Source organism: Muscardinus avellanarius, assembly GCF_963383645.1.
Source record: "Muscardinus avellanarius genome assembly, chromosome: X".
Taxonomy (NCBI): domain Eukaryota; kingdom Metazoa; phylum Chordata; class Mammalia; order Rodentia; family Gliridae; genus Muscardinus; species Muscardinus avellanarius.
Genome location: NC_137792.1, coordinates 9,853,087 through 9,878,240, shown reverse-complemented (window position 1 = coordinate 9,878,240; position 25,154 = coordinate 9,853,087). Strand labels below are relative to the sequence as shown.

At 41.9% G+C, this 25,154-nt stretch overlaps 1 protein-coding gene across 1 annotated transcript in view; it reads right to left on the bottom strand.

The window, feature by feature from the left end:
- Positions 1-16,852, bottom strand: part of GRPR (gastrin releasing peptide receptor) — a gene marked incomplete at both ends in the record, with an annotated part of 35,626 nt that extends 18,774 nt beyond the window's left edge. The window contains one exon of the mRNA XM_080719368.1: positions 16,440-16,852. Within this exon, the coding sequence (XP_080575494.1) occupies positions 16,440-16,852 (413 nt within the window). The remainder of the gene's footprint in view (positions 1-16,439) is intronic.
- Positions 16,853-25,154: the final 8,302 nt, after the last annotated feature.

Here is a 25,154-nt window from a genome sequence, read left to right as displayed (position 1 = left end):
TTGGGAAACTGAGACAGGAAGGTCGCAGATTTGAGGCCAGCAATTTAGTGAGGTCCTCTGGAACTTAGTGAGACTGTTTCAAAATACAAAATAAAAAGGTCTTAAGGTGTAGCTTAGAGGCAAAACCCCTGGGTTCAATCCTTAGTATCAAAATAAATAAACAAACAAATACCCAAAGAACTATAAGAACCACAGCTCAAACTGAGAAACCTCTTTGAATTCAATGCTTTTTGAATTTTTGAGCACCATGAACAGTCTTCTATGAAATGTGACTCCCGAATTCACAATTAAAACAAATGAAAGTGAACAAAAAATAAGCGAAAAAGGGGAAGACATTATTGAATGAAGATAAAGCTTCAGTTTCAAAAATGAAAAATTTCTGGAGATGGATGGCAGTAATAGTTGTACATCAGTGTCAACGTCCTTAATGCCAATGAACTGTACACTTAAAGTGGTTAAAAGAACATGTTTTGTTGTTTGTATTTTACCACAATAAAATTCAAGAAAGAAAATTGTTCATAAGCATGTCACCGTGCAAGTTCAGGAATATCTTAACCAGCTTTAATAGTTGCTTTGAGTCAACAAAGCTATTAACAAGGGGGTGGATGAACTAATTTGAAGAACCCTTTTCACAAAAAAAAGTTAATATAGCTGGGTGTGGCACACACTTGTAATCCTAGTATTGTGAGGCTGAGACGGGAGGATCCCAACTAGGGAGAAATGGATAATAGGAGGAATTCTAGATGAAGAAGGGATCCTATAGAGGAGCAATTAAGGTGATCTATCTGGGGGGATGGGAGGGGGGAAGAGGGAAACTCTTTAAAGCACACGGTGTACTTAAACATATCAAAGTCAATCAGGAAGCCAAGCATGGGTAGGAGGGAGGGGGAAGGGAAAGGGTTAGGGATTGGGTAAGGGGTGATTGGGTGACGTATGCATGTATATCTCCACAATTTTTTTATCTCATTAAGATGTATGACTACAATGCACCAATAAAAATTTATTAAAAACAAAAAATAAAAAATAAAAAAATAAGGGATAGGCTGTTTCTCAGAGATAGAACACACCTGGGTTTAATCACAAGTACCACAAACACACAAAAGTTACATATATATATATATATATATATCACTATATACTATATAAATACATATGTGATATATAAATACATATATATATATTCTCCTGTCTCCTGTACTAAAATATATACAATATATGTAGTAGTACCAGGGATTGAACCCAGAGGCATTCTACTTCTGAGATATATCCCAGCCCTATTTTTTATTCCTTATTTGGAACCAGGTCTCACTAATTCTCGGAGGGCCTCACTAAGTAGCTAAGGCTGGCCACGAACCTGTGATCCTTCTGTCTCAGTCTCCCAAGTACCATCACCACGCCCAGCTTAGATCCACTCTATTAAATAGAAAACAGTCTCTGCTGAATGACCCCCCAGAAAGTATGCGCACATCTCTGTATCAAGGACAGTAAACTAGGAGCCACTGACCAAATCCATTCCTCTGTTTTATATGGCCACCAACTAGGAATTTGCATTTTATATGGCTGGGGAAAATTCAAAGAAGAAGAATATTTTGGAACATGTGAAAATTACATAAAGTTCAAATGTCCAAGTCCATGAATAAATCTTTAATGGAACATCGATGTCCATTTGTTTACACGCTATGGCTGTTCTCATGAGACAAAAGCGGAGTTCAGTCATTGCATGAGACATCTTATGGTTCACAAACCCTAACATGTTTGTCGCCTGGCCCTTTACAAAGCAAAATTTGCCAAGCCCTGGCCTAAATGTTGACGGGGCTAATATTTCATTCCCTGCCTGCACACTCCAGAGCTGTTTATTCCTTCTTTAAATGGAGGTAAGCCCGCCTATTTCACGTTGTGCTGCCTGTCAGACTTATTAATTTGTGATAATGAAGACAATAGGCCACTGAGCCCGTGTCGGTCTCCCAGTACTAAGCACTCCTTGCTCAGCATGCTTGGTCAGTTTATCAGCACATTTTAAGTGCTCGTTTGGCATTTCAGGCTCTACTTGGCACTAGGAATATGAAAATCTCTGGCCATGGAGGATTTTTTTATCTGATTGGAGAAAGCAAGATATACCCGAGAAAAGCCCCTCATGAAAGATACAACGATATTTACACAATCCACATGAAGAATAGATAATGCTAGGTCAGCATATGAAGTACTATTATCACAGCGAAGACAAGTGAATTCATGTTTGGTTACAAGTCTGTTTTCTATGTCGCTAGAGAATATAAAACACATATTTCGCTATTTAGCATTTCTTTAACTTAAAAGAAAATGGAGAGTGGGGGGTCAGTGCCACCCACCTGAAATCCCATTTCTTGGGAAGCTGAGACAGGAGGATTGCAGGTTTGAGGCCAGCCTCAACAATTTAGTGAGACTTTCAGCACCCTAGTGAGACCCTGTTTCAAAATAACAAAATAAAATAGAGCCAGGAATGTAGCTCAGAGGTAGAAAGCCTATAGTTTAGTCACCAATACTGCCAAAACCAAAACCCAAAACCAACCGAACAAACAAACAAAAAAAAATTGGAGCCCAGAGAATAACCACAGTTAGCCAGTTGAGATCCCAGCCTAGAGCTTAGGTCTCTGGCCCCTCAAGTCAGTGGGGAGATTCATATTTTTTCATTGCACTCTAGATTCATGAATCTTTTAAAAGCACAGGCAGAGAGTATGCAAAACTATATATTTTCATTCTACCTGTCTTTATCTCAGAGTACATGTATTCCTTACGCTACCATTTTTTTTTTCTTTTGGTGGTACTGGGGTGGAACCCAGGGGCCTTCTACCTCTGGGCTGCACTCCCAGACCTATTTCATATTTTTATTTGGAAACAGGGTCACTTAAGCCAGCTGAGGCTGGCTTCGAACCTGCGCGATCCTCCTGTCTCACTTTCCGAAGCACGGGGATTACAAGCGTGCGCCACCACACCCGGCTTTTAAGCCACCATTTTAACTTTCGATTTCATCTCTATTGACTAGAAAAGAAACAATGCCAAATTTTGATTTTTCTACTCTTCTTCAATGTTTTCTTTTGTTTTCCCTCAGAACTGATGATTGAACCTTGGGGAATTCTACCTCCAACCCATACCTCCAGCCCTGTTTTTATTCTTTATTTTGAAACAGGGTCTCATTAAGTTGTGGGGGGCCTCACTAAGTAGCTGAGGCTGGCTGCGAACCTGCGCTCCTCCTGCCTCAGCCTCTCAAGTACTGGGATTACAGGCATGTGCCACCATGCCTGAGTTTCAGTCATTTAAAAAGGAGAAGAAAAGATAATAACTGAATTTTTAAAAATCGGTTCTGAACACTATTTTTTTAATTTTAATTTTTATTACTAGTACTGAGGAGTGATCCCAGAGGTATTCTACCTCTGATCTTCATCCCCTGCCTATTATTTATTTATTTATTTATTTTGAAGTAGGGCCTTTCTAAGTTGCTGAAGGTCTTAGCACTAAATTGCTGAGACTGTCCTTGCATCTGTGATCCTCTTGTCTCCGCCTTCCAAGTACTGGGATTATAAGTGTATGCCACTGTATCGGATTCCATTAAGTTATTTTAAACATTTCCCATATATGTTCATGGGGAAACTACTGTGATGTTCTTGCTGCATAATTTCCTACTGTTTTAAAATTGTGTTTAAAGTACTTCTAATGGCTTAGGTCTGATGCTGCTATGCATTGCCTAACTCAATTAAAAATAGTTAAATAACCAGTAAAGGAAAACAAGAAAACCCGTGAAAAGCTTTAAGTTGACGTGTACTTCTTCTATTTCTATATATAGGGCATAAAGAAATAGATGAGTCATACAGACATATTGTTGTCAGAGTATGTCCTTCTCCCACTGGAAAATAAATTTCTTTATATACCAAATTTTATATTTCTTCCCACTTCTTTCCTATACAACTTTTATCTATCATCACTGGACATTTGGCCTGAGTATAAGAATGAAAGGAAAGTTATAAGTATGTGAAGTTTAAAGAAATATACAAGAATATTCCTTCCCAGGACATTTCAGCTGTTAGTTCTAGCTCCTGTTATTGTGGCTAAGAGTCCTGGACTAGTTTGAAGAGCTCAGAGGCTTTAATGTACCTTCATGCTTGGCAATGTCCACTGACCATCAGCTGTGATTTCTCACTTGCTTTGAGATTAGCCAGAGCTTATTTTCCAGGCTCAAAATTGATGAGATAGTTTGAGGCTCCCAATGCCAGTCAGTCCCACGCATCCAAATACGTAGTTGTTAACTCCTCTGTAAAAGAACTGAGGTGTGTGGCATTTCAGCAGCTGCGGATCAGGTGTTTAAGAGAGATGGGATGAGTAATGGCGACCTAGCTGTTTGCCGACCAAATTCTTCTGTAGTGAAGACTGAGAAAAAAATGCTCTTTGAAATCATCAGGGAAATACCAAGGCAATAGAGATGAGAGAAGCCAAAATTCTGGGGAGATAGTGTAATGATAAAGCTGCAATTCAGCATCCATAAAGCATTTACAAATATTAAGTAGCAGCAGAGAAACCAGGAGCTGAGCGGCTTTAGGTGGAAAGGGACAATAAGTGGCGCCCAAGGGATCCCAAGTTAACACCCCAAGATGCCCAAAGGGGTATGCCCTGGGCGCAGATGAAAACTATAAGAGACCACCTTTTACAAAGACGAAAGCCCAGCTTCTAATCAGCTCAGTCCCAGACTGAGTTATGTATCCTGCCACTTTTCAGCTTCAAAAAGAGCAGCAGGAGCCTGGCGTGGTGGCGCACGCTTGTAATCCCCGCGCTTGGGAGGTGGAGACAGGAGGATCGCGCAGGTTCGAAGCCAGCCACGCGCGCTGGCTTAGGAGACCCTGTTTCTAAATAAAAATATAAAAATAGGTCTGGGAGTGTAGCCCAGAGGTAGAAGGGCTTCCAGGAACCCCAGTACCACCAAAAAAAAAAAAAAAAGAGCAGCAGGAGAAGCAAAAGCAAAAGCTTATCTTTTCTGTAAGCCAGTATCATCCACAGCCTCCAGGTAGCTGTGACTCTTCATGTTAAAATCAAGCCTTCAAACCAAATTTGACTGGCATACCAGAAGACAAAAACGAAACGACCAAGAAACACAGGAAAAAGGATATAACAGAAACTGATTTATAGAGGTTATACATATGAGAGTTTACCAGAGAGGGATTTTAAAATATATTGAGGCTAATTTGAGAAGTTAGATTACAAAATGGAACCAAATTCTAGAATTGCAATATACAATAACTGAAAATAAGAATTCAAGGGAGGTTTCAGAAGCAGACTAGATGTGGTTGAAGAGAGAATTAGCTAATTGAAAATGGCCAGATTAATCCCGGTATACTGGCACATGGTTGTAACCCTATTACAGTGTCCTATTAACTTTGAATTGTCTGGTCAAGTGGGAAAGTTCCAATTTGTAGTAGATTTTAAATAAGTGGAGGCTCTATATTGCAAACTCTAGGGTAATACCTAAAAGAATATTAAAAAGAGTATATTTAACAATTTATAGGTAGGAAGTTGAAACCAATAAAAATCAAATAAGATGATAGATTTAAACTTACATGGGATGCTGAGACAACAAGGCGAGCCTGAATAACAAGGCAAGCCTCGGCAACTTAGTGAGGCTCTCAGCAACCTAAAGAGACCCTGTTTCAAACAAAAAGTAAAATGGGGTTGGGGGTGTAGCCAACCCCATGGTAGAATGCCCCTGGGTTTGATTCCCAGTACCAAAAATTAAAAATAAATAAAAGCAAAACAACCGAAGGGAAGGGGAAGCTTTACAAACTTAAAGATAAGCTGTGGTTATTTAATTTATAGTTATGTAGCACAAAGAAGAAGCTATGATGGAAGTGAAACAATATTTGTAGTTGTAATGGCTGAGGACTTTTCAGAACTGACTACAATCTTCTAGCCATAGATTTAAGAAATACTATGAGCCACAAGCAGGAAAAACACAAAGAAGATCACCTTTATGTGCATCATAGTAACACTGCTGAAAACCAAAGATAAAAAGTTTAAAAATCAGTCCAAAGGAAAAATGTCAATATTGTTAAAGGAACAACAATAAAATCAACATCTGGCTTCACAGTGGAAGTCAGAGGACAATGAGTGACGGCTTCAAAATGCTGAAAGTTAAGAACAGGCATCCTCGACTTCTATATCCATGGAAATATCCTCCAAAAAGTCTATGAATCAAGACTTGGTCAGGCAAATGAAATCTGAGAAATGAATCACCAGTAGGTTTACTCTAAATGAAAGATGGAAGGGAGTTCTCTGGGAGGAAGTAAAGTGAGCTCAGATGAAAATGCAGAGATGCAGGAAGGAGTGCGCACCAGAAAGGTGGAAAAACTCAAATCTAAATTTAAATCTAAAGGGCAAATGTATGAGTAAATATAAAGTATGCACAAACAATCAAAATAACATCTTGTGGGTGTTAAAATATAGAAGAGATCATAATATAGAATAAAATAACCAAACAAAAAAGTAGGGTTTAGTATTTATTTATTTATTGTGCTACTGGGGATTGAACTCAGGGGCATTCTCCCTCTGAGGTTCATCCCCAGCCCTTTTTATTTTATATTTTTTGTTTTGGAACAGGGTCTCTCTAGGTTGCTGAGAGTATTGTTAAGTTGACAAAGCTAGCCCCTAACCTCTGATCCCCCTTACCTCAGCCTCCCAAGTACTGGGATTACAGACATGTGCCACTACGCCCAATAGAATCTTTAAACGAAGTTCCAGTGTCCTATTAACTTTGAATTGTCTGGTCAAGTGGGAAAGTTCCAATTTGTGGTAGATTTTAAATAAGTGGAGGCTCTATATTGCAAACTCTAGGGTAATACCTAAAATAATATTAAAAAGAGTATATTTAACAATTTATAGGTAGGAAGTTGAAACCAATAAAAATCAAATAAGATGATAGATTTAAACTTACATATATAGGTAGAATTGAATTTAACAGTATTTATAAAGCAGGAATCTGTAGCTGAATTATAGGCAGCAAATATATTTGTATAAATTTACTTGTGTTATAAATAAACTCAAAATACCAACATCGATAAAGATAACAAAAAGCTCATACTGTGAACACATCTGTTCTAAGCAGGTTAATCGGTATCATCAAGTGAATGAGTACTGAAGATTACTCAAGGAACAAAAACACTTGAATTGTCATGAGTTTTTACAGCCTATATAGGAGAGAAACTGGATAGTGGTTGCTATGGTTTGAATGTTTCCCCCCAAAATCAGGTTGAAATTTAATTATCATTAGCATAGTAGGGCATTTAAGAAGTAAATAGGAGCTAGACATAGTGGCACAAACCTGTAATCCCCGTACTTGGGAAGCTGAGGCAGGAGGACCATCAGTAATTTAGTGAGGTTCTCAGCAGCTAGCCAAGACCCTATTCCAAATTTAAAAAACAAACATATAACTTATGTTTTATATAATTTATACATGATAGAATGAGAATTTATATATAATTCTTATGAACAAATGCCAATTGTAACCAACTATGCTAGGAGACTGACTCATCCTTCTAATTTCCCTTTACAAATGAATATTGCTGGAGGTGAGAGTATAGCTCAGTTAGAGTATGTGCCTAGCATGCACTAAGTCTAGAATTCAAACTCCAGCACACAAAGGAAAGAAAAGAAGAAGAGAAGGAAGAAGAAGAAAGGAAGGAAGGAAGGCTATTACCAACTCATGATCAACTTAAAGAAAGGCAAATGAAACGAGAGCCAAAATATTTTAGAAAATAAGTAAAACAGAGGTGAAATTTCAGGCAGCTATTTTGTAGATATCATGTTATGCCTTTAGATTTTGTGATGTTTTTTGAACTTATCAGTCTATTTAAATTTATAATTTCTTGTGATTTCTAAATCTAATGTATGTTTTCTAGCCGATTTAAAACCTTCATTTTTTTGTGGTACTGGGGATGGAACCCAGGGGCATTCTACCTCTGAGTGACACCCCCAGCCCTAGTTTTTATTCTTTATTTTGAAACAGGGTCTCACTGAGCTGCAGAGGGCTTCACTAAGTAGTAGCTGAGGCTGTCTGTGAACCACAGTACTCCCGTCTCAGCCTTCCAAATGCTGGGACTACAAGAGTGTGCCACCATGCCCGGCTCTAAAATATTAATTTCTTTACCTTGTGTTCTGTTCATAACTTTAGTTGTTTTTTCATAAAAAGCATCCCCAGACCCCATGACATCTGGATGAGCTTCTCTCATGTAAGGTTCTACTGTGGTCTACATTGTTCTACCATTGTCATTCCATTAACCATCAAAGTAAATGGACACATGATTCACAGACCATAATTCATTATTCCAGGCTCACCCATTAGGATCTACTAGGACTCATTCTTTCCTTTACTCCTCCTTTCATGCATCCATCAAATTATAATTTACTCTTACAATTTATTATAAATTCATAATTTACAGTAATTTGAATCAATTTCTTCAATGTAGATTTGAGCACTCATTACTGATTGGGAATTTTCCTAGTGTCAGATAATTTGTTAATGAATGAGACAGTCTCCTTCTTAGGAGGAACTTATATTCTAGTGGTGGAAGACAGACAGTAAACAATGAATAAAATAATTCTCAAGAAAATAATTACAGATGATACTTACCTAAGTGAAATGAAAACCTTTATCCATATGAAAAGTGCACATGAATGCTTTTGCCAGATTTATCCATAATCACATAAAACTGAAGACAATTCTAATGTTCAATAACTGGAGAATGGATAACCAAACTGTGGTATATTCATGCAATGAAAGAGTGTTCAGCTAAAAACAAGGGGCATATTAGCCATGCAACAACATGAGTTGAAAGAAGCCAGACTTGAACCACTACATACTGTACGATATAATTCATGTGACATTCTGAAAAAGATGAAGGGTTGTCAGGAGTAAAGGCTGGAAGAAGGGATAGACTACAAAGGGACACAAAATAATTTGAGAGTGGTATGGGAAATGTCACCTATTTTATTGTGGATGTGGTAGCTAAATGACTGCATAAGTTTGTCAAAATTCATAGAAATCTACACCTTAGAATTTACTATATATAAATTATACTTCAATAAATGTAAAAAAGATGATGTGCTAATATTGCTCATTTGGTTAGACTGAGGTGCCAAGGAAGACCTCCCACAGGAGGAGAATGGTGTGTGAAATGAACCTCTCCAAAGTCCCTTCTTTTTCTGGGACTTACTTACTGGGCAGAACAAGAAGAAAGGGGGATTTTTTTTACATTTTCATTCTGAAAAACATGTGTTTTAATTAAGAGAGAATTTATGCAACCCCACACATCAGGAAGAGTTATAAGTGCAAGAATGCAAATTTAGTCTATTTTTAAAGGATGCTATTGACAGGCACAGTTCAAAAAACCTCACCAGGGAGCCCTTCAGGGCTTTGCAGTATGTTTCATGATCAAGTTGGTGTTTTGTTTTTTTTTTGCCACTATGCATATTAAGTTGCCAGAAATGATACTTAATTAATTACATAAAAATCTGACACTTGAAAAGATAATGTGCAAGGGACAAGATCAAAGTTCTCTGCTGCCCTTGTCCCCTTTCTGGGTGGTTCAGTTGAGAGTCTTGCTGGGAAACCCCACTTCTGTTGCACTTGCCCTCTGGTGGCTCCCGGAAGCTGCTGGCAGCTGCATTGCTTCCAGGACTGCGGTGAAACGTGAGCTGAATTCTCTTTGAGGGAGGCAGGAGAGGTCTCTGAAATCAATCTATGGACAAGTCATGAACTGGAAGCTCATGGAAACTGCCCTAACCCAGAGGCTTTTGGGAAGGATGCTCTATAAAAAATTAAGTCTTCTCTTGAAGAAAAGGGCCAATCTCTTAAGAATCAATGAAGCTGGGATGACCGTATTGTAACCTTTAAAGTCACTGCAGTAGCTCCTTCCAAGGGGACTACCCTAGAGTCATTCAAAGCATCTTCCTAAAGAGCAGCCTGTTGTGTAGCTCGCACTGTCCAGAGACCAGAAACAGCATCATATTCCATGTTGCATGTTGATTTTTTCTCCTCCTCCTCCTCCTTCTCCCCCTCCTTCTGTTTATTGGTGCATTGTAATCATACTTCTTAATGGGGTACAAGATGGTCATACATACACACATCACTCATTTAGCTCTTCCTCACTTCCCACCCCATTCCCTCCTCCTCCCTCCTTCTCATGTTTGGCTTAGTGGACTGACTTTGATAATGTACATCATGTACATGAGGAAATTTCCTTCTTCCCTCTCCCATAGCCCTGTTAGATCACTTTATTTGCTCATCTGTGGTTTCTCCTTCTTTGTCTAGAGTTCTTCCTATGACCCTTTTTCTCCTAGCTGCTGGATTGTGTCACAGCTCAAACATTAATTGAGCTGTTGTTATTGTACTCTTATTGGAAATAGGGTGAGCCTGGATGTTGTAGAAGACACAGATTCCATGGAGCTTCTCATTTGATTAAGGAAGCAGGAAACTTATCTGTAAAATAACCATAGTAGTTGGGGATGGTGGCACACACCTGTAATACTTGGAGGCTGTATTTGAGAGGCTGAGTGAGGAGGATTGCAGGTTTGAGAACACCTCAGCAACTTAGTAGGGCTCTCAGCAATTTAGTTAGACCCTATTCCAAAATAAAAAGGTCTTGGGTGTAGCTCAAAGGTAGAATGCCCCTGGACCCAATTCCTAGAACCAATAATAATAATAATAATAATAATAATAATAATAATAATAATAACCTACTACCACTACAAAGCAGGATATATTAGGTAATAAACATTATAGGCAACATCATTTTGAGGAAGGGAAAAATCAATGGGAGGAAGCAATCAGGGAATGTTTTGTAGAGAAAGGACTTGCACTATACCTTGAAGGGTTGGTAAGATCTGAGTAGATGGAGAGAATGAGCCCAGCCTTCAAGAAGGGGAAAATGAAGTCAGAGAGGGCAGGAGTCTTGTGGGAGTGAGTGAGGAGGGAAGTGGGAGGAGTGAGAGGAGTTTTGATGGAGAAGGGCTTGTTCTGGCAGGTCTTGGGACAGGGGATATAAAGAGAGAGTCATAAATCTTGTGTGGTGGCACACACCTGTAATCCGAGTACTTGGGAGGCTGAGACAGGAGGATTACAGGTTCGTAGTCGGCCTTAGCAACTTAGCAAGACCGTCAGCACCTTGGTGAGACCCTGTTTCAAAAAAAAGAAATGAGGCTGAGGGCATAGCTCAGAGGTAGAATGCCCCTGGATTTAAACCTTAGTCACACACACACACACACACACACACACACACGCCTGCAAAGGGAAGAGGAGACAGAAGTTCACGATGCAGACCTGGAAGGCAGACCTCTTCTTGTGTATTCTTCAGAAAGTCTCAAATCCCTATCAGTGGGATGCCTAAATTGCCCAAGTCTGTGACTGGAGATGGCAGTGGGACACTTGATTTCTTTCCCCTTTATCTGTGCCTGTCTTTCAAAAGCATTTATCAGACAGGAAGAGCCTTGGAAGCAGAGAGGGGAAGAGTCCTGGGAAAGATTTCTGGAACTCAAGGCACAGGGCAAAGCCTTCTCAGTTCTGTCCAGCAAAACTGTCTGCATGATGGAAATGCTCTGCATCTGTGCTCTCCTACTTTCCTCATGGGGCTTTTGAGTACCTGGAATGATCAGGGAACTCAATTTTATAATGAAATATATAGCTGGGTATGGTAGTACAAGCCTGTACCTGGAATCACAGTACTTGGAAGTTGAAACAGGAGGATCACAGGTTCAAGGCCAGCCTCAGAAACTTGGTGAGACTCTCAGCAACCTAGTGAGACCCTGTTTCAAAATAAAAAAAAAATGTCTAGGGTGTGGATCAGAGGTACAATACCCCCTGGCTCAATCCCCAGTACCTACCCCCACAGAAATGTATAAGAAATCTTTATTTTTAATATGTTTAATAATCTACTTATAATCTACTTAAAATTCAAAACAATGAATATGTAAGAGGATTTTTAAAAAGACAAAAGAATGAAATATTTCAAAACAGCAAGATAAAAGCTATCTTAAGATTTGGTTAGGAGAGGGCCAAGAAATATGGGCTAGAATAATCCTAACCAAGACTTTAAGGAGCAGGCTTGAGCCAGACTCTGAATAAGGCAAAACGATAGATAAAAATCAGAAGATGTTGGAACTGGGAGGGATCATAGGAATAATCTGTGTCTGCTCCATAATTTCAAGAATGACTAAACTAAGGCCATAGCGTTAGGTGACTCAGCCCAACTCCTTCATATGGGTGATAGTGGCCAAAAAAGGTCTAAGCTGCACATCTGTGCAATGCTGCACATCTGTCATCCCAGGACTTGGGGAGCTGAGACAGGAGGATCACAGATTCGAGGCCAGTCTCAGTAACCTCGTAAGACCCTCGGCAACTTAGCAAAACTTTGTTTCAAAAATTTAAAAAAAGGACGAGGGGTATAGCTCAGTGGTAGAATGTCCCTGGGTGGAGTACCTGGGACCATGAAAAATAAAACTTAAGAAAAATAGAGATCGGTTCATGGCCATTTGACCCATAAACCTTACGGGATGAGGAACCGAGAGCCTTAGACTTAGGAAGAGAGAATCCTGGAGAGAAATGTTTCCTCAGAAATGGTTCAGTGCAGCCATTGGGAATGAGGACATTATTGTGCATGCACGGGCAGGAAGCATGGGAGGGGAGAGAGGACACAGGCAGATTTCTAAGGGGCTATGCAAATCCCAGAATTCTGATTTCTGGAATTCTGTGATAATTGACACAGTGATAATAGTATAAACATTTTTAGAGAAAAAGCTAATCTTTTTATCCTGACAAAGACTCAGGTTCACCTGGGTCAGGGGAGGGGGGACTGCAGAGGGAGGTCAGGATGAGCCCAGGTATTGCTGGTCACCTCAGAAGCCCTGATTCAGTAGATTTAGGAGTCTGCATAGTTTGATTGATTGATTGATTGATTGACTGACTGACTGACGGATTGATGATGGGGATGAAACCCAGGGAGTGCTCTACCTTTGAGTTACACTCCCAGGTCTTTTTTCTATTTTTCTTTTGAACCAGGGTCTCACTAGGTTGCTGAGAGTCTGGGTAGGTTGCTGAGGCTGTCCTCAAATTTGTAATCCTCCTGTCTCAGCCTTCTAAATACTGGGATTACAGGTGTGCGCCACTGTATCCAGCTGTCTGTGTGGTTTTAAAGTTTCCCTGTGATTCTGATGGTCATGCAGTTTGGGGAGTCTTTTGGCCCATCCCTTCATTAACCTATCAAAAATAAACTACCAGGCTGAGACAGGAGGATGGCGGTTCACAGCCAGCCTCGGCTACTTATTGAGGCCCTTTGCAATTTAGTGAGACTCTGTTTCAAAATAAAGAATAAAAAATAGGGCTGGGGGGGGGGTGTAGTTCGGAGGCCGAATGTCCCTAGGTTCCATCCCCAGGACCACAAGAACAAAATGGAGTACCACTTTGGGAAACTTCTAATAGTTAGCAAATATATGCCTCTATGATCTAGCCTTTCACACGCAGACATCTACCCAAAGCAAATATAAACTCTTCTGTTATTCCTCCCATGCATGGGTAAGAATATCCAGAAGAGCTTCTTATCAATCCCCCAAACCCAAAACAACCCACTGTCCGTCAGTATTAGAATGCGTAGATAAAATGGAGATAAATGCATCCACTGGAGCACTACACACAGTTAAAGAGAACAAAGCACCATTCTGTGCATCGACACGGATGCCCAGTGCAGGAATGATGAGAAGCATGTAAAGCTATCCCCGCCGACGTCGCTGACGTGCAGGAGGAGGGCCGGGGCGGGGTGGGATGTGGACGCAACTGCACCACAAGCGTGTGTTCGCATCACTTTGAATCACTGTGATGCATAATTATAAAAGTATAGAAAAGGAAGACAGAAACAAAGAAATACTCACTAAATGATTACACACACACACACACACACACACACACACAAGATTAAAGAATTGGCATTTAATCTCTGGTCAATGAAATCAGAATTACCTCTGTGTATGGGGGGGCTAATAACTAGGAAGGAGCATAAGAAAGACTTTGGGGGTGCTATAGCTCTTCTATATCTCAACCAGGTAGTGATTATGTAAAAATATAGCAAGCAGGTAACTTGTTCGGTTGACTGTGTAGAGAGTGTGCACTTTATTGAGAAGAAAGAATATAGCATATATATTTGCATGCCAATCTCATAACATTGTTATATAAATCCCGGAAGCTTTTCAAAGTGAAATAAATAAAGAAGTACAGTATTATATTACTTAACCAGCTCACTACCCATTCTTGTTGTTGCAATCGGTCAGATGCACTACTGCGATCCAGGTGACCCAATAGCTTTTTTCCTCTCTCTTTGGTACTGGGAATTGAACCCAGGGGCATTAGACCTCTGAGCTACATCCTCAGTCCTTTTTGTGTTTTGTTTTGAAACAGGGTCTTGTTAATTTTCAGAATTGCAGAGTCTCTCTAAATTGCTGAGGCTGGACTCACACCTGTGATCCTCTCGCCTCAGCCTCCCAAGCACTTACTGGAATGACAGGCGGCGCACCACCCCACTCAGCTCCGATGGCTTTTTAAAGCCTCCTCCAAACACAAAAGTTAGTTACGTGGGATTTGATGGCAATTTCTGAACTTGGAAAAGACACCTACTGACTACAAACTTAACTGAGGACACGCCGCAGCTGCCAGCACGTGCATTCCAGCTTCTGAAAGAGTGTTTCCATTCTGCTGATGGGGAGCTTGGTCTGCTTTGAAACCCTGGGGAGGAAGAGGTCCCTGCAGCTGCATCTCTGCATTCCATGCCCTCACTTTCCGGTCTCCCTCCCCAGGAAGACAGTAAACACCATCTGCGACACTGCATTCATCAACCCGGAAACTACAATCTCTTTTTTCCCATCAAGAAAATTACCCTCATCCCGACGTGCCTTCGGCCACTGCTAACCAGCCCCAGAGCTTCTGCCAGCTCGAAAGTTTGCAGACCCTGAATCAATGCCCGAACGGTCTGTGCTCATTAGGACGTGGTGGGCAAATGTGTAAACTAAAGGTCCAGTTGATGCAATACGCTCATTTCTGGGCCATTCCTCTTCAGTCTTTGAAAATGCGTGTGCCGAAGCAGTGTACTCCAGGCAGCTAAGTATAAACACCTGTCTACAAACACTGATAGCACTATCTTTATTTGCCAATTACTCAACAAGGCCGGCTCACCTGAGGACTGTTTGTTCCTCTAGAAAACGAGAATCCAGTGCCACATGTATTAAAATGTGGGACATTTTCTGCGGAAACTTTTAAGAGCTGTAAACTTTTAAGAGTTGCTTCTCCACCTTTTGCCAGTCTACTCTCAAGTCCTATGCACCTTTAACGCACAACTGGCTTTAAACAAAAAAAAATGTATAGTCTGTGATTCATTGTTCAAGTTTTTCTTAATCTGGTCATTTGTGTCTGAAAGTTTAATTATTACTGTGCTTGGTTTTCAGAACGCAGAAGTACATATGCTATGTTCAGCAATTTGTGTCAGCAATCTGCAGATATTTCCTGAGTTGTTAATTCAAACAAATCTTTTTTTTTTTTTACTAGAGAGATGTTTGATACATGCTTCCAAGAGAACAATATGGTTTTTTAAGAGCGAATACATGTAAAGTTTTAAACAATTGTTCACACAAGCAATGCTGTTCAGAGATACGTGTATTTTCTGGAATAACCCCCTCAAGTCTGAACTCCCTCCCCACTCCTCCATACCCCAAAGACATTGTATGTAGAATGATGGCAATAAAAATATTAAAATTAGAAGTTAGCCTTGAACGAAGCTTTCCGTGGGGGAACAAAACCAGAGCAACAGTGCTTGATCCCATTTAAGGAAGACTTAGCGAAACCAAAACACAACTCTTAGGTCCCAAAGAGCTGAACACAAAATCAGCTGTGGGAAAAAGTTACACTGGTCTGAGGGAAAGAAACGTCTAAGAAATGAGGCTTATTTCCTCCGATTGGTTATTTCTGCAAGAATACTGTGAAGGCGTACAGTGAGACTTTTCTGTCCTCTGGAGATTTTGAATTGCTTCTGAGAAACATGTGTCTGCGCTTGAAACTACGGGCTGTGATTGTCTTTCTCACTGGCCAGTTTATTGTGCAGGGGGGGAGGTCAAGAAGAGGCAATGATCTGTCTCCAGAAAATGCACTTTGGTCTTAAGGCTCAGAGGTTCCCCCTCTCATTTGTCCCCTGTCTCACTCACTAACTTTTCTTTCTTAAACTGATAGGTCAAACTCAAGGAGTAATTCCCAGACCAAAACATGCCTAGAGGGGAATCTGAGTTTGAATACTACTTCCCTTGGCAAATAGTCCCGAGGGTCACGACATGGTAGTTCTTTTTACCGAAACCTCTACCACCCCGAGTAAACATACCGTCCAGCCAGCACTTACCTGTCTGCCGAAAGTGCCGTGAGTGTAAAGACGGACACCCCCACCGAGGTGAGCTGTATAAAGGGGATCAGTTTGCAGCCGATTCTGCCAAATAGCCATCTGTCGGCCAGGTATCTGCTGGCATCCACAGGAGCACATGTTACCAGGAGGAGCAGGTCTCCCAAAGCCAGGCTGGAGATGAACAGGTTGGGCACGTTTCGCATGGACTTGACCGTGCAGAAGATCTTGATCAGAGTAATGTTGCCAACGAGGCCTATCAGGATGATGACCCCGTAAATTGCAGGGATGACATAGAGAATCCCTGGGTGGAACCAGTCCTCATTCGTAGGGAAATCAACGCTGTGATTGGAAGCATTGCAGTACATGAAATGGTCCACTTCCAAGTTCAGAGGGAAACAATTATTTAGATCCATCTCTAGACTTCTTCTCCCCTAAAAGTGCCCTTAAGATACTGGTTCTTAACTTTTGACTCTGTAGCTAGGTAAAGATGAGGACAAGATCTATGCTCGGTTCTTTATCTTCTTGAATAAAAACAGTCTCCTGGGCAGCTACACTATGATAATCAAAGCTCACTCTTTGAATGCTGGTGCTGGCCTTCACTGGAGTACCTCTAAATCCGATAAGTTAACAACACCACAAACGCAGCCCAAAGAGAGGCTTAGCGTCAAGCCCCCTCTGCATCATCCCCATCTACCTCCATCCTGATCTCAGTCTCCCTGGTTACAGTTCCTTAACAACTTTTGGCCTGCTAGAGTCACACAGCATTTCCCTGTCTTCCCTAATATTTAGAACCTGAAGGTTTAAAGTGGGTAGAAAAAAACTGCACTGAGAAAGCCTCAAATCCTATAGGCAGGATGCTTCCGACGTCACCGGCTGCACCAGCAAACGGCAGCTCTCTGAGCTGAGGCTTTGAAGAGGAATCAGGACCACGTATAGACAGAGAATGCCAGCCCCCTGCTGGACACTTCAATCACTGCCCAGCCGTCCGCTTTCTCCAAATGGCAATCAGCCAGCGGACTGCTGCTCCTAAGTGGCTGAACAGCCTCCTTTGGCTTCTCATTTAAGCACACAGCACCTATGGTAGGAACTTAGTTGCTAGCACCCGGCAAAGGTGCTGGAAATAGTTCTCATGCTGTCTCTGTGAATTCAGATGGGACTCCTATGTGAGAGTTGATGTAAAAGGAGGGCTTTCTGAATTGAATGCACACAGATGCACGGAGGTTCACTGTATGCTGTCTCCCTCAGCCTTCCTGGACTGGGGACTGCTACCAAGAAATACATGCACAGGACTCACACCTTAAAGCTTCAGGAGCTGACATCTAGACAACCAGAAGCACAATGCACACACGCTCTTTCCTGCGGATTTGCCAAGCCCTTCCTGTTCCCTTTACCAGATGCCAGCTGTAATCTTAACTGTCAAAGATCAATAGTCTTTTCCAGGAAAATAGGTCTTTTCTCATCTGACCTAAAAAATGATATGAATTGGCATTTTGATGTAGCTATTTGCATTTTTTAATTGAATGCTAACCACATTTTAGAGCAAATTTTCTCTTCATTCCTGAATGGGAAATAAAGAACTATTTTAAAAAGCCCAGTGCTACGGCACACATCTGAAATCCCATGACTACGGCAGCTGAGATTGGAGGGTCAAGAATCTGAGGGCAGTTTCAGCAACTTAATGAGACTCTTGGCAACTTAGCGAGACCCTGTTTCAAAATAAAAATAAAATAGGGCTGAGAGTGTATCTCAGAGGTAGAGCACCCTGGATTCAATTTCCAGTAACACCCCCACACCCCCACACACACATCTAAAAATGGTACAGATTCTTCCAAGGAACTGAGGGGTGGAGTGGGGAGGTAGAAAGAAATAGGTTACAGTTGAACGAAGAGTAGGAAAGACTTCCTTAAGGAAATACTCTTAGAATCAGGCTGAGACCTTTAGCCCACAACTTATAAATACATCATCTGGGTTTATCTTCAAGATGTCTACGGTGCTAGCTTTTCTAGGTACTGGGCAGGAAGCCGGTTATTAACAGGTACCACTCTTGAAGGTCTCAGTTTTCAGGATCCATAAGGAATAAAGAAACCTATACTTATGCTGCCAGGGCCCACCTCAGTGAGAGATTACAACCTGGAGGCGCCTGCCAAGCTCCTCCTGGGAATATGAAAGGCTCTGCTCAGCCAGCAGTAGGAAGACTGGCGCTGCTCACCTGGATACAGGGAGCAGTGCTTCTCAGTGGAGTTCCGCATCACTATGAATGAATGAGTCGACAGCCAGGAGCCTGTGGGTATCGATCAGTTGCTAGCTGCATAGCTTAATGACATGCTAGAAGGGCTCCGTGCCTCAACCCCAATGTCCTCATTTACTACCTTGATAAGTTACTTAGTGTCTTAGGGTCCCGGCCCTCATCTGCAGAGTAGAGAGAATGTGTGAAGTTAGTTAAACAAAATGATCCCCTGTGAAGGCCATACAGGATTTGGACAATAGTAAGTGTTTGATCTATATTAGCTATCTTTCATTATTAAAGTTATTATTTGGGGCTAGGTATGGTGGCGCATGTCTGTAATTGCAAAAAAATGGGAGAATGAGACTAAAGTATCACAGGTTCAAGATCAGCCTCAGCAACTTAAAGAGGCCCTATTTCAAACGAAAATAAAATAAGGCTGGGTGAGGGAGTCAGGCATGGTGTTGCACACCTGTAATCCCAGCACCTGTGAAGCTGAGGCAGGAAGATCACAGGTTTAAGGCTGGCACATGGTAACTTAGGGAGACCTTGTTTCAAAATAAAAAATAAAGCAGGGCGTGGTGGTGCATGCTTGTAATCCCAGCATTTGGTAGGCCAAGACAGGAGGATCGTGGTTTGCAGACGGCTTCAGCTACTTAGTGAGGCCCTTTGCAACTCAGTGAGACCCTGTTTCAAAAATATAGAATAAAAAATAGGGCTTTGGAATATAGCTTGGAGGTAGAATGCCCCTGGGTTCCATCCCAAGTACCACAAAATAAATAAATAAATAAATAAATAAATAAATAAATAAAATAGGGCTAGGGGTGTAGGATGATGGTAGAGTGCCCCTGGGTTCAACCCCCAGTAACACACACACACACACACACACACACACACACACACGGAAAAAAAGGAAGAAAGAGGAAAAGGAGAAGGAGGAGGAGGAGGAGGAGGAGGAGGAGGAGGAGGAGGAGGAGGAGGAATCCAACTGCTACTTTGGGATCGGGGAGGAAAGGTTTACTTCAGAAAAGGTCAGATCAATATACCAGGGGTTCCACTCATACTAGTGAATCATCAACCCCTCTATTCACTTGAAAGAAATTGATTGAACATCTACAGTTGCCAGGCACTATGTTTGAGACTGAGAAAAAAAATAACATGAAGAGATGTCCATTTGCAGGTCTTTAAACCCCATGCCCTTGCTAGAATAAAGCAACTCCCTTTCTCCAGAAAAGGTGGTACTTGATCTTAAAGGCTGAGTGTTTGGCAGGCCTTTCAAATGGAAAAAAAATAGAGTGCACTTAGATGTTGGCATAAAGAAAAGAGCGTGGCACCGAGCAGGGTCATTCAGATTGGAAGAGGGCGGGAAAGAGCACGATGTGATGCCAGCAGAGGCAGTTTGGGCGAGATGCTGATAAATCCTCTATTCTCGCTAAGAAGTTTGGTCTAGGGTTTTGGTTCTGGAAGAGGACATCTGGGTATTGTTTCTCTGTATTTCTTTAGCTACCCCTGTGTGCTGAGTCAGCCTCAGTTCTTAGATCCAACTGTGCAATTAGTGATTCTCCCCATGTATATGAAGCAGATGCTGATACAGGTTGATTTCTCCCAGTTGCTGTTCGCTGTACTCATTCCACGGCACGAGAGAATATTCTAATGGTATTTTAGGCTTGATGGTATACTGAGGTTTGGTGCCTAACATTTTCCAGGATTGAAGATGTTTTAAAAGGCTCATTAGAGAATTTTGACGTCATGTCAAATAATTAGCTGTAATGACTCTTTCCATCCTTGCTGTTATGTATCACCTTCCAATACAGCACCAAGCACACTCAGACCTTTATCTTACTTGCTTATTCAGTGATGAGTAGGAGATGATGCCTGAAAGTTGTGAAAATGACATGGAACAAATATAAGAATCCCTGTCCTCAGAGACTCCGGTCCCTGAGTAGAATTGAAGTGTGACTCGGCATCTTTCCTTATATGTTGAGGGCAGGAGTGTCACTGGTTTCAGCCCAGACTCCCACTTTCCATCTTCCAGAAAAGCAGATTTTCTGTGAGACTGTAATATGAAGGGGGAAGTGAGACTTGGTAAAATTCAGGGGGATGAGTAGATTCAATGAGACTGAAGAGAGGAGAGACAGTTTCCTCCCACTGGTAGAGCAACAGTGTACACAGACAAGATAAGCTAATGAGACAGTGAGGAGAATTTGTTAGTGCAACCAGAGTAAAAAGAAGAGTACATTCTGGGTCTATTTGAGAAACAATCTACCCGGAACAAAGGTAAAGGAAGGGAGTTTAAAAAAAAAGGAGAAATAAAGGCTACTAAATTGGCTGTTAGAAGACAGAAGACATTGCATTTAAAGTTTCCTGTAGATTCAGTTCTTTCAAAAAAGTCATCAAGATTGCCTGGGGTGCTTTATAAAAATATCAGTTTTGAAGCTAGACCCCAGGTCTACTGAATTGAAACTTCCAGGGATAGAACCCTAGAAGCCATGGGTATGCATGTATCTATGTGTCACTTTGAATCTTACTCTGGTGTATAATTACAATGGATCAATAAAAGCATAAAATATGAAGCTACAAATCAGGATTCTTCATGAAGTCCCCAGGGGATTCTGCTCTAGTGAGGAGCAGTGTGTGATTCGGATGTCATGACAACAGCACTTGCTTTGTCCTCTCTGTAGCTGAAAGAGAGAATAAACAAGGACACGTGTTAGGAGCTTGATGCCGTGGGCTCTTGCTACCCAAAAGATGGTCCTTGAGCCAGCAGCATGGACAGAACCTGGCATAATGTTAGAATTGTAGACCATCAATTGGGCATGGTGGCACACACCTAGAATCTCAGGACTTGGAAGGTTGACACGGGAGGATCACGGATTCAAGGCCAGCCTCAGCAACTTAGCAAGGCCTTGAGCAGTTCAGTGAGACCCTGTTTACAAATAAGTAATAAATTAAAAGGATTGGGGGGTAGCTCAGAGGTAGAATACCCCTGGGTTCGATCCTTAGTATCTCTGCCCCCACCAAAAAAAGGTGAAGAAGAAATGTAGACTATTGGGCACTACTTCAAACCTCTTGAAAATCTGCCTTTTATTTATTTATTTATTTATTTATTTATTTATTTATTTATTGGTGGTACTGGGGTTCCTGGAAACCCTTATATCTCAGGGCTACACTCCCAGACACCTATTTTTTATATTTTTATTTGGAAACAGGGTCTCTTGCAGGATCCTCCTGTCTCCGCCTTCCAAGTGAGGGGATTACAAGCGTGTGCCACCACACCCACCTGCCTTTTATTTTTAATAATCTGCACTTGAACAAGATCCCCACGGGATTCATGTGCATGTGATTTAGGCATTAGAGAGTCCTGGTAAAAATGGTTGAGAAGTCAAGACAGGAACTGAGAAAAGATAGGAGACTGAAATCTCAAGTTCAGAATGGAACCAGCAAATAGAGCACCTCAAGGGGAAACTAAGAACCACTAAAATTGATTTGTAAAAATCAACATTGATAGCCAGGCATGGTGGTGCACCCTGTATTCAGGAGGATGAGACCAGAGGATGACCGTTCGTGAATATCTCAGCTACTCAGTGGGACCCTGTTTCAAAATTTAAAAGACTAAAAAAAACAGGGCTGGGAGTGAGACTCCGAGGTACAATGCTCCTGGGTTCTGAGGAGGTAGAAAGGAAATAGGCAGATAGGGAAAAGGCCTCAGTAGAAAAAAAAGTTAATTTCCTGAGTTTCCTGAGGGGCGACAAATACCTAAAATTCCAAAGGCTCAGAGATAAGAAGGCCAGAACTTCACAAAAGCCATCTGTTTACTAATCAACAAACCCAGGAGCCAGCACAGAGCAAGTCGGACACTACTACTGAATGAAAGGAGAGGAGACCCTTCAAAGGACTTGCAAATACCCTATGCAAATTCTGAGAGCTGCTTCCCAGAATTTGCCTTGGAATCCCAAAGTCACCCTAATCAAGAGGACTTGCAAGCGGTCATGCCTTTGCTTTAGTCAGACGGCAAAGGTGGCTTTCCCTCTCAGGACTCCCTCCCCTTTTGGGGAGCTGTTCTTTCTCTCTCTCTCTCTCTCTCTCTCTCTCTCTCTCTCTCTCTCTCTCTCTCTCTCTCTCAGGTTGTGTTAGCTCTCTCTCTCGCAGGTTGTGTTGGCCCTGAGAGAAGGCAGAGTGCATCTGAGGGCACATGGCTCGGCCTACTCTCGAGTAGTGACCTGACGGCTTCTGCTGGACATCAAGGCTGGCCAGGACCCTAGGGGTGACCTGCACCTCTTTTCTGGAAGATCCCGTAGACTCTGGGAGAAAGTAGTTTGCAACTGATCGGCACTCCCGCCCTTTTGGGGTGTTCGGCCACTTTTCTCTATTCCCTTCTGGCAGATCGCGTGGACTCTGGAAGAAAGCAGCCTGCACCTGAAGGCAATTCGGCTTGGGCTACTCTCAAGTATTGTCCTGAAGGCAGCTTCTGGACTCAGAGTTCCAGCCCCTTTGGGATGTTCAGCCACCTTTCCCCCCATTCCCTGCTGCTTCCAATAAACCTTTTACTCCCCTTCCTGAGGTCTGCGGGTGTCATTCTTCGCTCACCATAGACAAGAACACGGTAAGGAAACATCGAGTTCCTTCTTAGAAAACTCCGTTTCATCTCCTTTTCCTCTCAAGAAACCCCGTTTCAGTTTTATCCCCAGTGTTCCAGTTTTGAGGATATTTTATGGTTTTGGGGAAACTGTCCCTGAGGACCCCTTTTAGGGTTACAGACACAATTTCCCTCAAAACACACACAAAAAAACAAAAACAGAAAAACCGCGGGTTCTTGTCCTGAGCTAAGGATAAGTATACAATAGCCCGGACTCTTGGTGAAGATTTAAAGAAGTTTATTAAAAAGATAGAAATACAGAAGACAGTTAAAGCCTCATGTTCCCAAGGGTAACACGAGGGGGTGGTTTGAATGAATTCACCAAAAATCCCTGCATGCAGAGTGTTCTTATCCTGACCAAGTCTACTGCAGGTCCTTTGATAGGCAGATATCCTGCCCTATATCTAACCCAGGTATTCTGATCTGTCTCCAACCCAGTCAGATCTGCCCCTTCTGGGCAGCTCTGTCTCAGGCACAGACCCCCACACTTTTTGTTACACTCCAAAATGTGTTAAATTGCTTCTCTGGAATCTGGGATTTCCTCCCATCCTTGAGGAACTCTGCCTCTCTTTAGAAATGTAAAAAGGTCCTAGGCTTCTTCTATTCTTTTGCTAATTATCCGTGGAGGAATCTCTGGTCCTCTCCTCACAGCTCCTGGCTTTCTTCACTACCAAAGTTATATTTTTAAAATTGGAAATCTTTCCCAATACTGGTACATTAATACATTTTGAAACCTCTTCCCAATACTGGTACACCCAGTACTGCAAGAAAAAAAAAATCAACCATGAGGCTGAGACAGAAGGATGGCAGGTTTGAGGCCAGCCTCAGCAATTTAGTGAGATTCTTTTTTTTTTTTAAGCTGAAGGTACAGCTCAGAGACAGAAAGTCCCTGGATTCAATCCCCAGTACCACAAAATAAATAAATAAAGCCTGATAATGGCAGTGAATTCTTCCATACTACAAAGCAGGCAACTGTTTTTGCCACAATACAGGAGCCCAAATCCCATCACAAAAGCAGGGATTACAGGCCATGGAATTTTTTCCAGCTTGTCACTCAGGGAATAAAGAAGATGGGCAAAAGGAAAGTCAGTCTAGAGGGAAAGGCTGAATCTGGTTTCAGGTATATTGAGTTTGCTATTTGAACAAGGGAATGTAAATCAGTAAAAGGAATTGAGAGATGAAATCAGAAGGTAGAAATGTGAGTAATTAAGAGGACTGATGGAGCACTGGGACGCTGGATGCCAAACCATTTCAATGTATAGAGATTCATGGAGAATGGAGTGAAGGTCGGCCCTGAGGGGAAGGTCATGTGGGGGGATGCAGTGGACGAGTAAGCATGACTTCATTACTCGATTTGCGACAGCGCCATGGAGAAGCTGCTAAAAAAGATTGCAGCAATCCCTGCTGGAGAAGAATCAGAGATGTCAAATTTGAGTGTGGTGGTAGGAACAAACAAGGCAGACTCTCCACCTTCTGTTGTGCTGGGATCATTTCAAGTTCCCTTCTGTGGTCTCTCAATTCTGTGCATTTTCATGGGGCTTGGCAGGCTTGGGAGAAAGATGAGGGGACTTTTCCAGAAGAAAGTCCAGTTGCATTTTGCACCTCCAGAAGCTACAGAAGTAAATGGAGGTGCCCCGAGAAAGCCTGGGGAGGAAGAGCGCATGCTAGAGGCAGCCCTGAGGCTAAGTGCATACCTGGTGTGGTGCTTTTAAAGTGCAGCCACCAATTCTTGCTATTGTTTTCTTTTCTGGTTATTGGGGATTGATCTCAGGGTATTCTACCTCCAAGCTATGCCCTCAGCCCTTTTAAATTTTGTTGTTGTTGTTGTTTGCAGTACTGGGGATGGAACCCAGGG